General features: G+C 51.1%; 1 protein-coding gene across 4 annotated transcripts in view; it reads left to right on the top strand.

Moving 5' to 3' along the window:
• vars1 (valyl-tRNA synthetase 1) overlaps window positions 1-14532 on the top strand; it is a 74736-nt gene that overhangs the window by 24217 nt on the left and 35987 nt on the right. For all 4 annotated transcript variants that reach the window (XM_069919507.1, XM_069919505.1, XM_069919504.1 and 1 more), the window contains exons 11-16: window positions 479-598; window positions 1675-1783; window positions 3328-3416; window positions 5668-5758; window positions 6788-6912; window positions 10599-10702. In XM_069919507.1, coding sequence (XP_069775608.1) covers window positions 479-598; window positions 1675-1783; window positions 3328-3416; window positions 5668-5758; window positions 6788-6912; window positions 10599-10702 — 638 coding nt within the window. The remainder of the gene's footprint in view (window positions 1-478; window positions 599-1674; window positions 1784-3327; window positions 3417-5667; window positions 5759-6787; window positions 6913-10598; window positions 10703-14532) is intronic.

Genomic DNA, 14532 nt, shown 5'->3' with positions numbered 1-14532 from the left:
ACAAGGTTTTAACCTTTGCAGTACCACCCTCCCCACCGCCCCCCCCCCGAGCCCTCCCCAATGTCAGCTCATCTTAGACTAGGAGCCCAGAACAGCTCGCAATACTCCACGTGAGGTCTCATCAGTGCCTTTACAAGCATCAACATCACAGCCCGGCACTTGTATTCTATTTCCCTTGAAGTGAACGCCAGCTTTGGATTTTCCCCCTTCACCCCCAACTCACCCTGCAAGTTTGCCTTGAGGGAATCTAGCACAGGGACTCCCAGGTCCCTCAGTCTGGGACTTTTCTGTGTCTTCCCCATTTAGGAAGTGGTCTGTGCCCCTGGCCCTCAGAGGCAGTGTACAGTGGCCGATGATCCCGCCAAGAGGTCACGATCAAAGCTGGGCCTGCAGAGTGGGGTGTGGGGGGGGGACACGGTGTGGGGTGCCAATGGGGTAAGGGTGCTCCAAGCGGTCGCCTCTCTCTACTTCCCTCAAGAAACTCTCCACCGCGGTTGAGGAAGCATTTGTCAGACTCCACGACGAAGGCGTGGTGTACCGCAGCACCCGGCTGGTCAACTGGTCCTGCTCGCTGAACTCCGCTATTTCCGACATTGAGGTACGGCAGCAGGGGGTCGGCAGCATGCTGCTCCGGGGGGTGTGGTGGGATTGGCTGGAGCACTCCTGATTCCCAGCAAGGCTTGGGCATTGCGCCCCACAGATTGGCTAGGGTGCGCCGGCTGGCTCGGGTCTTGTGCATGGTGGGGGGGTTGGGGTCGGAGTCCTGCCCGTGGAGGTGGGGGATCAGGCCCTCAGCGTCAAAGGGCGGAGCTTGGGGTGGGGCCTCAGGGACCCATAAGGCAGGTCCTGGATAAGAGGTGGAGCTTGGGGGGGGTGACCCCTCAAGGAACCGGGGGAGTTTGGGTGCTTGGGACACCCAGGGTACCAGGTAGTGGAGTTTGGGGCATTTGGTACCTGGGGGCAGGGCTTGTGGTGGGGATAAGGGGAGGGAGCTTTTTTATGTGTGAGAGATTTTGAATGTGTGTGAGAGAGATGTGTGTGTGTGAGAGGTGTGTACGTGAGAGGTGTGAGAGAGCTATGTGTGTGTGAGAGGTGTGCGTGTAAGGTGTGTGAGAGGTGTGCGTGTAAGGTGTGTGAGAGGTGTGCGTGTAAGGTGTGTGAGAGGTGTGCGTGTAAGGTGTGTGAGAGGTGTGCGTGTAAGGTGTGTGAGAGGTGTGCGTGTAAGGTGTGTGAGAGGTGTGCGTGTAAGGTGTGAGATGTGTGAGGGGTGTGTGTGAGAGGTGTGTGTGTGAAAGATGTGTGTGAAAGATGTGTGTGAGAGGTGTGTGTGAGAGGTGTGTGTGAGAGGTGTGTGTGAGAGGTGTGTGTGAGAGGTGTGTGTGAGAGGTGTGTGGGAGAGATGTGTGGGAGAGGTGTGTGTGGGAGAAGTTTTATGTGTGTGTGTGTGTGTGTGTGTGTGTGTGTGTGTGTGTGTGTGTGTGAGAGAGAGAGATAGATGAATGGAACAAAAACTGACAGACCAAAATAGAAAGTTCCGATGCAAACAGGAAGGAAGAGCGAGTTTGGTAAAGTTGGCGAATTCTACACCAAGTCCCACAGTTACAACAAGACTAAACGTTGCTGCAGCTCGTTACCAGAATGTCACACTCATTACAAGTGTGCCTCTTCCGCTAGGTTGATAAGAAGGAGTTGCCGGGTCGGACCCTCCTCCCTGTGCCCAACTACACAGAAAAGGTGGAGTTTGGAGTTCTTGTCTCCTTCGCATATAGACTTGAAGGATCAGGCAAGTGAGGCTGACGAGGGTGCGCGACAAAGCGCGGTCAAGCGTTCTGGCCCACGTTGTGTTCGCTTGTGCGGCGTTTCCAGGCTGACTGTTACTGGCGCAGATTAAGGCAGAATCGCCTGGCACTGAAGGTGGTCATTCGGCCCATCAAACCTGTGCCATCCCCCAGCCCCTACACTTCCTGAGTAGACATGCAAATCATATTCCTTGAATGGCTGCCATTGTGACGGAGAGAGTAGGGTTGACATCTCCCCAGTGCCGATTCAGTCCCCACCTCCGGTATGACCCTTCTCCGGTCTCCCTGTGGCCACGACGGTCTTGTCCCACTACAAACTGCCCTCAGCGAGTGGGGTGAGGTGGGGTGGAAGTAGAGTTAATGGGAATGCTGGGGGAGGGGGTGGGAGGAGAAAAAAATCAGGTTGCAGGGAAAATTAGTGGTGGAGGTGGGGGGAGGGATTGCTCCGTTTCTTGGCAGGTGCTCGTGCATCAGGAGTTCTCTCCAAGCGGAGGACAAGCATTGGAAGACGTCTTGGAGAGAAACTTGGATAGTTTAGGAGAATGCGAAAAGACAAAATACAACGTTGTACAGTCATGCACTTTGGACAAAGAAATAGACAGGCAGAGTATTTTTTAGACGGGGAGAAAATACAAAATTCCGAGGTGCAAAAAGACTTGGGAGTCCTCGTGCAGGACACCCTAAAGGTTTACCTCCAGGTGGAGTTGGTGAAGAAGGCAAATGCAATGTTGCCGTTCATATCTAGAGGGATGGTAGGGGTGTTAAGACTCTGTGGGTGATACCTCACGTGGACTGTGTACAGTTCTGGGCACCTTATTTGAGAAAGGACGTGCTGGCATTGGAAAAGGTTCAGAGAAGATTTACTAGAATGAAACCAGGAATGAAAGGGTTAGTACATGAGGAATGATTGTCGGCTCTTGGACTGCACATGTTGGAGTGCAGAAGGTTGAGGGGGGGAACCACATAGAGACATTAGAAAGGCGCAGAGAGAGTAGATGCGGCGAAGGTGTTTCCAATAGTAGGGGAGTCTTGGACAAGAGGGCGCAACTTCAGGGTTGAAGGACATCCATTTAAAGTGGAGAAATGCCTTCAGGCCAATGGTCATGAGTCCGTGGAACTTTTGCCACAGGCTGCAGCGGAAGCGAGGTCACTCGGCGTATTTAGGGCAGAGATTGAATGGTATTTGATTAGTCACAGCATCGAGGGTAAAGGGGAGTGGGGCTGAGTGATGTGGGTGGGCTCATGATTAAACGGCAGAGCAGACACGACGGGCCGATTGGCCTCATTCTGCTCTTGTATCTTGTGATCCATCTCGTAAAAGAACTGGATAAAATGTCCACGGGTGGGGGAGTTGGTGGTGGTGGGGGGCAGTGGTTAAGGAACAGTTCTCGTGCTGACAGTCAAGTCCCAAAGCCCACGTCCTGCCCAGGCGGTCCAAGCCCGGGTTTGGTGGGGGGGGGGTGGGGCTGTTGGGGGACGTGTCTGAACTGTCATCGCAGGGATAACTGACCTCCTGCCCTCTTTGCAGATGAGGAAATAGTGGTGGCCACCACGCGTATTGAGACCATGCTGGGGGACACTGCTGTGGCTGTTCACTCCAAGGATCCCAGATATCAGGTAACCAACCAACTCCCCACCCGAACAACCAGGCATCTTGCAACCGAGGCACATCCGCTCTCACTGTCTGCCCTGATATCCGCTCGACATTGTCGCCCAATAGAGGGGCTGCCAACACTTCAGGAGCAGATTCCCTTTAACCTGCTTTTAAAGAAAAATATAATCTCCCATCTCTTGTCTCCCCCCGCTTACATTTTGCAAGGATCTTGCATTCAGTTCTGGTCGCCTCTTTACAGGAAAGATTGGAGAGGGTGTAGAGGAGATTTACCAGGATGCAGCCTGGATTGGCAAACGTGAAAGTTGGAGACAGGTGACTGAACTCAGGCTTTTTCTCTTTGGAGCAACGGAGGATGAGAGGTGGCTTAATACAGGTGTATAAGATTATATTTAAATGTTTAAATTTAGACATGCAGCACAGTAACAGGCCATTTCGCCCCATGAGCCCGTGCCACCCAATTAACCTACAGTCCCCAGTCCGTTTTGAATGGTAGGCGGAAACCCTAGGCAGACACACGGGGAGAACGTACAAATCCCTTACAGACAGCATGGGGTTCGAGCCCTGGTCCCGCTTGCTTGCGCTGTAACACTGGCGCTAACTGTGCCGACCCCCTCTGCCAGGACGAACAGCCAACGCCTTTTTCCTGCGGTGACAATAACTAGAGGAAATCTGTATATAAGGTGAGTGGAGGAGAGTTTAGGGGAGATGGTCAGAGGTAAAGATGTCCCACTCAGAGATTCCCTGACTTACAATGGCCTGACCTGATTTTTCAAATGGTTTGAATTTGTACCGTACTTCGAATTTTCACTCTCACCCCACAGCCCTGAATCAGTCCCCACACTGATCCCACTGACCCGCTCTCTCCCCACGGCCCTGTGTTCCTCACCCTGATCCCACTGTCCTGCTCTCTCCCCACGGCCCTGTGTTGTTCCCAACACTGATCCCAGTGCCCTGCTCTTTCCCCACAGTCCCATGTCAGTCCCCACACTGATCCCACTACCCCACAGTCGCGTGCCGGTCCCCACACTGATCTCCACCCCATCTACGCCTCTCAGAATCTTGTAGATCTCTATTAGGTCTCCCCTCATCCTGCTTCACTCCAAAGAATAAGGTCCGAGCTCTGCCAACCTCATCTTGCGTAAAACTTATTTTCCAATCCAGGCACCATCTGCCTCCTCTCCAATCCTTCCTGTACTGAGGTGACCAGAACTAAGTGAAGTCTCACCAGAGATTTGTCGAGTTGCAACATGTCCTCTAGACTCTTGAACTCAATCCCCCGACTAATGAATCCCAGCATCCCATAGGCCAAGGGTGGGCAACCTTTTTTTTAAAAAATTCACATTCCACTCTTAAGTATTCCCTATGCCATTGGTGCTCTGTGATTAGTAAGGGATTGCTTAAGGTGGGATGTGAGTGGAAAGAAAAAAGTTTGAAAACTACTGTTTTAATCATCCCTAATGGACTCGTTATGTGCACGGTTTCAGAACTCCAAAGGAAATGGGCTAATGACCATTTTTCGCAAGCAAAATATTTCAGTCACAATTGGGTCTAGAGCAATGGTTCTCAACCTTCCCTTCCCACTCACATCCCACTTTAAGCAATCCCTTACTAATCACAGAGCACCAATGGCATAGGGATTACTTAAGGTGAAATATGAGGTTTTGTTTTTAAAAAAAGGTTGCCCACCCCGCCATAGGCCTTCTTGACTATCAACATGCTCAACAAACTTGAGAGATGTATGGATTCGGACCCTCAGGACTCCTCACTATTAAGTAACCGACCATTAATCCTGGACTCAGCCTTCAGGTTTGACCTTCCAAAGTGCATCACCTCACACCTGTGCATATTGAACTCCATCTGCCACTTCTCCACCCAACTCTGTATCCTGTCGCTATCCCCTTGAAACCAGTGACCCCCCCATCAGTGCTGTCCACAACACCTCATCCGCAGTCTAACTGACCTCTTCGTTGAGGTCATTGATAAAAATTCCAAAGAGCAGGGGTCCCGGAGCAGATCCCTGCCAAACTCCCCTTGTCACTGAACTCCAGGCTGAGTACTTTCCACCCACTACTACTGTTTGCTTTCTACAGGCAAGCCCATTTTTAATCCGCACAGCCAAGGTTCCTTGGATCCCATGCCTCCTGACTCTCTGAACGAATTTCTCACTGGGGGATCTTCGTCAAATGCCTTGCTATGGACCGCATCCACTGCCTTCCCTTTACCCATTTCGTTTGTCACCTCCTCTCTTCCCAGAACCTTGCAGGAATGTTCGCTGTGCATCCATTCTGTGACCGGAAATTGCCCGTAGTCTTCGATGACTTCGTGGACATGGGTTTTGGCACTGGTAAGGCCACTTCGAATGCCAGAGAGCCTCCACGGGGCATTTCCCGGGGTGGTGGGGGGAGGAAGCGAACTGAGAATGAGCCGGGGTGGTCCTGCGTGGGACTGGAACCGACTTTCCCGCTGCCCACCAAACGCCAGGTATACCACCACCCCCCCCCCCCCCCCCCATCTCATGGCTGGACCCTGGATCAGGAGTGAGCAAAGGAGATAATGTGGACGCCCACTGCTGATGCCTTGAATTAATTTGGACGTGCAGCACGGTAGCAGGCCCTTCCGGCTCACGAGCCCGTGCCACCCAAATGCACCAATGAACCAGAGCGTCCATTAGTGTTTCTTAATCTTTGCTATATAAAGGATGCTGTCTGACCTGCTGAGTTTTTCCAGCGCTGTGTTTTCAATCTGCAGAATTTTGTGTTTTACCTCTGATCTTGGAACATTAGGCCCTTCAGCCCACGTTGTTGTGCTGATCTACAGAACCGACTGCACCACAATCTAATCAATGCCTCATACCTCTGTTCCTCCCTCATCTCTTTCTGCCTCCTTTTCTTCAGTGAGCATGGACCCAGCCTATCCAACCCGCTCCTGATAAACTCGAGCCCTCCATTCTCCGAGTTGGCGGCAGATCTAATCGCGGGGGGGCTGGAGGGGCACAAACTGCTGTGGGAGAATTTGCTCGGCAGACGGGTGGGGTTGCCATACCTGCCACGGACCTTCTCCGTCTGCCGCACCGTTACACTCCCCCTCCCGGCATTTAAAATGCGCATGGAGACAAAAGCACGTGATTCATTTTGACGACCAGCCCCTCTGATGGCGTCATCCGGTGCGGTCCGCAGGCCCTTGTTTATGTTACGACTGTGGGTGGGCGGGGGGGCACAATTACCCATTTGGTGGGGGGGCATGGGCTGCGAAGGCCCCCCGCCACCCCACCATGACGCTGAGACTGATTCCCAGTGTGTGAGAGAGAGGAAGGGGCAGGGGGTGGAGAATCAGGGGAGGTTTTAAACCTGTTCCTTCTTGTTCTCCTCTTGAGGCGCTGTAAAAATCACACCTGCTCACGACCCGAATGACTACGAGGTAGGAATGAGACACGGCCTCGAGTTCATCAACATCATGGACGATAACGGGTTCCTCGTCAATGTTCCGGAGCCTTTCTTGGTAATCACCCACTTGCTTCTTGGGAGTTCCGTTGGCGACGTGATTCCTCCCTTGTGAAATGACGCGCTTTCCTCTCGAGTTAATTCGCTCTGTGGCCGAGGGAAGGCGTCAGGCACCACCAAAGCAGAGCCCTCTGCACTGTTTGAGAGACACTGCTGAAGCAGGGCTTTCAGAGTGAGGGATGTCACATAGCAGAAGTCTGCAGACACCATGGTTGAAGTGGAAACACAACGCTGGAGAAACTCAGCCGGTCAAACAGTGCCCTGTTTACCCGCTGAGTTTCCCAAGCGTTGTGTTTTAACTTGAGAGAGGGACTTTTGTGCATGCGCGGGATCGATCTATGGCACCCTGTGCTCCCTTTGCGCTTTTCTCTCTGTTGGAGAGACCGGGCACAGACGGGGAGATTGCTTTGCCGAGCACCTTCACTCTGTCCGCCTCAGGGGCGGGGGGACCTCCCGGTGGCCAGCCAGCTCATTTCTGCGTCCCATTCTCCCACACTCGCGCATCTGTCTGTACTGTCCTGCCAAGACCACCCGCAGATTGGAGGAACAACATCTGATTTTATGACTGGGCGCCCTCCAGCCGGATGGCGTGAACGCTGACTCTTCTGGTTTCTGCCGGCCAGCTTTCCTCCCCCCCCACCCCTTCTCTTCCCCATGTCAGCTCTCCACCCCTTTCCCTCTATAATCACCCAGCCATCCTTCCTCCCCTTGATGGCTCCTGTGCCTTCCCTTCCTTCTCTGCCTCTCACCTCCTGCCTTTTGCGACCACCCCTCCCCCCCTTTACCCTTTTATTCAGATGCCTGCCAACCTTTTTCCACACCTTGATAAAGGGCTCAAACCCGAAACGTCAGTAATGTATCCTTTGCGACATAAAGGTCACTGTTTGTCCTGCTGAGTTTCTCCAGCATTGTGTTTTTACTTTGATCACGGTGTGTGCAGACTGTTGTGTTTGGCATCCTTTTATGTAATAGTAGAGAACCAGAAAGGTGGATGATGGTAGAGCAATTGATGTGGTCTATTTGGATTTTAGTAAGGCTTTTGATAAGGTTCTGCATGGAAGGTTAGTGAAGAAGGTTCAATCTCTAGGGATTAATATAGAGACGGTGAGATGGGTTCAGCGGTGGCTGGAGGATAGGCACCAGAGCGTCGTGGTGGACAACTGTCAGGATGGGGGCCGATGATGAGCGGTGTGCCTCAGGGATTGGTGTTGGTTCCCTTGTTCGTCTTTTATAGTAATGATTTGGGTGATGGGGTGGTAAATTGGATGAGTAAATATGCGGACGATACAAAAATGGGAGGAGTTGTGGATAGTGAGGAGGGTTTTCATGGACAATAGAAGGTTTTGGGACTGTTTGGAAAGGTGGGCTGAAAGGTGGCAGATGAAGTTTAATGTAGATAAGTGCGAGGTACTTCATTTTGGGAAGATTAACCAAAATAGGCCGCATGCAGTGAAGGGGAGGACATTGAGGAATACTGATGAACAGAGGGATCAGCGTTCCTTGAAGGTGGATTCCCATGTAGATAGGGTGGTGAAGAAGGCTTTTGGTATGCTGGCCTTTATAAATCATAGCAGAGAATGTAGGAGCTGGGAGATGATGTTGAGACTGTTTAAGGCATTGTTGAGGCCAAGTTTTGAGTATTGTGTGCAGTTCTGGTCTCCAAATTATAGGAAGGATATCAATAAGGTAGAGAGGGTGCAAAGAAAATTTACGAAAATATTGCCTGGATTGAACTATCTTGAATACAGAGAAAGATTGAGTAGACTGGGTCTTTATTCATTGGAGCGAAGAAGGTTGAGAGGGGATTTGATAGAGGTATTTAAAATTATGAAGGGAATAGAGTAGATGTGAATAGGCTCTTTCCCCTGAGGGTAGGGGAGATTGGAATGAGGGGTCATAAGTTAAGGGTTAGGGGGCAAAACATTAGGAGTAATATTCTCATATTACTCCTAATGCTCCTTCACTGAGAGAGTGGTGGCTGAGTGGAATGACCTTCCAGAAGAAGTAGTTGTGGCAGGGTCGATGAGGCTAGATGAGTGCATGGATGTGAGGGGGTTGAAGGGTGATGGCCATGGGAGTGGGTAGATGGAACTAGTGGAGTTTCACGTAAATTGGTGCGGACCAGATGGGCTGATATGGCGTGTTTCCATACTGTAAATTGTTTTATGGTTAACATGGAATATAACACTAAATTGCCTTCTGCCTGTCGTAAGGGAGGCAAAGAATCACCATTAGTGTTGCCCAGCTCCCCTTGAACAGTGGTAAGGGACTGCTTAAGGTGGGAAGTGAAGGTTGAGAAACACTGCTCTCGACCCATTATTAATGAAATATTTGGCTTGAGAAAAATTGTCATTGGCCCATTTCCTTTGGAGTTCGAAACCGTGCACATAACGAGTCAATGAGGGACAATTCATACAATGGTCTTCAATCATTTTTCTTTCCACTCACATCCCACCTTAAGCAATCGCTCACTAATCACAGAGCACCGATGGCATGGGGAATACTTAAAGTGGCGCATGAGTGGAAAGATAAAGGTTGAAGACCATTGTTTGAATTGTCCCTCATTGACTCGTTATGTGCATGGTTTCAGAACTCCAAAGGAAATGGGCCAATGACAATTTTTCTCAAGCCAAATATTTCAGTAACAATTGGGTCTGGAGCAGTGATTCTCAACCTTTTTTTCCCCACTCATATACCACCTTAAGCAATCCCTTCCCATTCACAAAGCACTTGTGGCACAGGGTAGAATGTGAATTTAGGGGGGGCATTTTGAAAAGCTCTGATCAACTGCATCCGGTGCATCAGAGAGACTGGACGCAGACGGGGAGATCATTTCGTTGAGCACTTTCACCCTGCCCGTTGCAATAAAAGGGACCTCCCAGCAGCCAATGGCTTTAACTCTTTGAACTTCCTCCGTTAACAGGGACAACCAACAAGCTCCGTGTCCCGGTTTACAGGGATTGGTTAAAATATTATGGAAGGTTAAAAATGGGCAGAGTTCAAATTCCACACACCATTCCCACTCCAACGTGATCTCGTACATTGCCAAACTCAGGGTACCTGCAAATTGGAGGCTCTCCAACTGGACGTCATTAGCATCAACTTCTCCAGTTTCTGTTAGACCCCTCCCCTGAGCCTCTCCCTATGCCTCGTTGCCTCCGGCTCCCCACACCTATCACCCTCCATCCCCTTATCACTTAGCTTTTTTTTCCCTCTTCTACCCTCCCACCTCTGACTTGTTTGGAGCGAAATGCACAAGCCTGAAGATTCCGGCGATTGTAAAAGCACAGAAGAGCTGGAGGAACTCAGCCAGTCTCACAGCATCTGTCGGAGGTCACGATATATTACCGACGTTTCATACCTCAGCCCCAAATCGTCTGTAATATACTGTTGCCTTCTATGGATGCTATGTGACCTGCTGAATTTCTTCAGCATGTCTGGACGTGGCACCTGACCCCCCCCCCCCCCCAGTGTCGGCAGGCTTTCCTGTTCATCAACGCAACTTCCTCCACTGTCGCCCCTCCGGACGGGGACAGCGCCTGCCAGCCCTCTCCACACCGTCGAGCAGTGCTGGGGGGGAGGGGGAAAGGTTGGCTTGTGTTTTCTGCCATCCGTCAGATCCAGAGGAAGGTGAACCCCTGCACCGCGACTTTCACGAACTTTACGTTGCTCTCTCTTGTCCAGGGAATGAAGCGTTTTGATGCCCGCAAGGCAGTGCTGGAAGCCCTGAAACAGAGAGGGCTCTTCAAGGAAGTGAAGGACAACCCTATGGTGGTGCCTATATGCAGGTGAGGAGTGGAGACCTGGGACAAGGTGACAGACGGCGAGGACGGGTCGGTGCCGGTGAAGGGAGGGGTTTAATCTCTTCGGTCCGGGCAGGTTTCCACCTGAAGTACCCAAAATGAGGGGAAATTTGATAGAAATCTCCAAAATCATGAGGGGTATAGAAAGACAGTAAATGCAAGTCATCTCTCTCCGCTGAGATTAGGCGAACTGCAAACCAGAGGACGTTGGGCAAGGGGAAAAGTTTTGGGGAAATTTCTTCACACACAGAGCAGTGGGAGAATGGAATGAGCTGCCAGCTGATGTGGGCTCATTTTTATCATTTAAGAAGAATCTGGCTGGGTACATGGGTAGGAGGGCTATGGACTGGGTGCAGATCAGTGGGACCAGGCAGATTAATAGTTGGACACAGACCCTTATGTTAAAATTGAGCCCACATTCACCACTTCAGCTGGCAACTCACACCACACCCCGGCCACTCTCTGTGAGGAGGTTCCCCCAAACCTCTCCCCTCTCACCCTTAACCTATGTCCTCTGCATCTCACCTAACCTCAGTGGAAAAAGCCTATCTACATTTACTCTGACACAACCCTCCTGCCCGCCCCCCCCCATAAATTTAAATACATCTTCTCAAAATCTCCCTTTATTCTTTTACACCAGGGAATAACCTTTGTAACCTTTCCCTGTAAGTCCAGGCAATGTCGCTGAAATAAAAACTCGTGGTCTTCCACCCTCCCTGTCTGTGCTCCTCATGGTTTGATAGACATCCTTAAGGTCACCTGTCAGCCTTCCTGGCTCCGGTGGGGTGGGGGGGAGGTCCCAGCCTATTTTGTTCTTTGGTACAAACCAAGCTCTCAAGTCCTCGTGACTTCCTTGTGAATCAAGGATCATATTCAGATTGGCTGCCAGTTGCTAGTGGTCGGAGGCTGGAGTTGGGGGCCTCCTCTTTTTATGTTGTATATTAATGATTTGGATTATGGAATGAACGACTTTGTGGCCAAGTTTGCAGGAGCAGGTAGTGTTGAGGAAATGGGGAGGCTGCAGAAGGACTTAGACCAGTGGTTCTCAACCTTTTTCTTTCCACTCACGTCCCACCTTAAGTATCCCCCCAGGCCATTGGTGCTCTGTGATTAGTAAGGGGTTGCTTAAGGTGGGATGTGGGTGGAAAGAAAAAGTTGGAAAACCATTGGTTTAATCGTCCCTCATTGGCTCGTTATGTCCACGGTTTCAGAGCTCCAAAGGAGACCATTTTTCTCCAGCAAGATATTTTGGTCACAATTGGTTCTAGAGCAGTGGTTCTCAACCTTCCCACTCGCGTCCCACCTTCTAATCACGGAGGACTGATGGCCAAGGGATTACTTAAAATGGTGTGCGAGTGGAAAGAAGGTTGAGAACCACTGACTTGGACAGATTAGGAAAATGGGGAGAGAAGTGGGAAATGAAATGTAATGTCGGGGATTTTACGTGCGTTTGTGCAATTTGGCAGAAAAAAAACGAGCAGACCATTTGTTCAATAGGGGGACACTGGAAAATCCCCAGAGGCAAAGGGACCTGGGAATCCTTGGGCAGGATGGCCTGAAGGTCAACTTGCAGGTTGAGATGGCGGTGAAGAAGCTGGCATTCATTTCAAGAGGAATAGAATACAGGAGCAAGGATGTGATGTTGAGCCTTTATAAGGCCCTGGGGAGACCTCACGTGGGGAATTGGGAGCAGATCTGGGCTCCTCATTTAAGAAAGGATGTGCTGACGTTGGAGAGGGTTCAAAGGAGCTTCACAAGGATGATCCTGGAAATCAAAAGGTTAAATGAGAGCGTTTGACACCGCTTGGTCTGCATTTTGTTGGAATTTAGGAGAATGAGGGGGGTGGAATCTCATTGAAATATTTTGAACGTTGAAAGACCTGGACGGAGTAGATGTAGAAAGGCCATTTCACATAGCAGGAGAGTCCAGGGACAAGAGGGCACGACTTCAGGATTGAAGGGCGTCCACTGAGCACAAAAGTGCATTGGAACATCTTCAGCCAGAGGGCAATGAATCTGTGGAATGTGTGGCCACAGGCACTTATGGAGGCCGGGTCGTCGGGTGTATTTAAGGGAGCAACTGATAGACTCTCGATTCGCCAAGTTGCAGGGAGAAGGTCGGGCAGTGCGACTGAATGAGGAAATGGATCAGCTCGTGGTTGAATGGTGGGGCAGACTTGATGGTCCGAATGGCCTCTTGCTGCTCCTCTGCCTCGTGAATGGTTTCCGCACCCTTTCCAACTTAAGTTGGCTGTTGGGCGGCAATTTTCTGGATTGCTACCCCCACCCCCTGTTGCCCTCAGAGTGGCAGTGAGCCATCGTTCCTCGCCTTGTCGTGCGGATCGGGAGAGAATTCCAGGATTTCGGCAACGAGGAAATAGTAATCTAGTCATAGGGTCACGCAGCTTTGACAGGCCCTTGTCACCCTCTACACTAATCCCAGTTTGCCTGCATTAGCACTGTACTGGCCATGGCCCTCGATTCTTGTGCCACCCAATGTGGACCTGCCCCAAATGAATCTTCTTTCCCAACCCCGCAGCCCTGAAACTTCAGCTTTCCTTGCATCCATGTACAGGCCTTGGGACTCTTCTGAACAATCCCTATTGTACCAGCCTCCACCACCACCTCCGGTAATACATTCCAGGCACCCACCACTCTCCTTATAAATGCCCCTGATGTTTCCCCTAAACTTTCCTCGCCTTAAAAAGATGTCCCCTGGTATGGGCAGGATACGGTAGGCACGGCACGTGTCCTGGGCGCCCCTTGAAAGGGGGTGCCGGCCCCCTCCCCCGGTCACCCTTCCTCGACCTCTCATCCGCTCTCAATTAGTACACTAAATGCCACATGGCAGTCACCAAGCGAGACCTCCTTGTTGCACTGCCCCCCCGCCCCCCACCCCCCCACTGTCATAGGCACTATTTTGCATAGATACGGGCCTGGGTTTTGGTTACTGTCACCCTGGGGGGAAGGCTCCACCCTGGCTCTGCCCTTTGGAATCTTGTAGACCTTCATTAAGTCACCGCTCGTCCTTTGTCGCTCCAAAGAGACAAAGTCCAAGCTCGGTCGCCTTGCACACAAGGCAACGTTCTCCAATCCGGGCAACCTCCCCGTCTCGTTCCTTCTGCGCCCTGCCTATCCAGGTGTGTCTTGGTAGTATCATCTCTGGCAATGAGTTCCAGGTATCGACCAATCCCTGTAAAATAAAATATATATCTTATCCTTATTGACAGTGGGAAGGATCAGAGGAGTCTGGTGGGTCCGAGTACAAAGGGGCTGCGCGGGTTTGATTCCATGGTTAAGAAGGACTTCAGTGTATTGGCCTCCGTTAATCGTGGAATTGTACTCAGGAGCTGAGAGGTAATGTTGCAGCCCTCTAGGACCCTGATCAGACCCTGCTCGCTGTTTGGTTGCCTCATTACCGGAACAGATGTGGAAGCTGAGGAAAGGGCGCAGAGGAGATCTACGGGGACGTCACCTGGTTTGGGGAGTGGGGCCTCGTGAAAACAGGTGGAGTGAACTCAGCCTTTTCTCCTTGGAGGACGAGAGGTGACCTGATTGAGGTGGACAGGATGATGAAAGGCCTTGATCGTCAGGGGCTTTTCCCCAGGGCTGAAATGGTCGCCACGGGTTTAAGGTGTTGGGGAGTAGGTATGGAGGAGATGTCATGGGGTACATTTTTTTTTACACAGAGAGTGGTGGGTGGGTAGAATGGGCTGTCGGCAACGGTGATGGAGGGTCCGTTGAGAGACTTTTGGATGGGTACATGGAGCTTAGCAAAGTAGAGGCCCAGTAATTTCTACAGTAGGAACATGTTT

This window comes from Narcine bancroftii, chromosome 2 (genome assembly GCF_036971445.1).
Source record: "Narcine bancroftii isolate sNarBan1 chromosome 2, sNarBan1.hap1, whole genome shotgun sequence".
In the NCBI taxonomy this organism is placed as follows: Eukaryota; Metazoa; Chordata; class Chondrichthyes; order Torpediniformes; family Narcinidae; genus Narcine; species Narcine bancroftii.
This window is presented reverse-complemented; position numbering and strand designations above follow the sequence as displayed.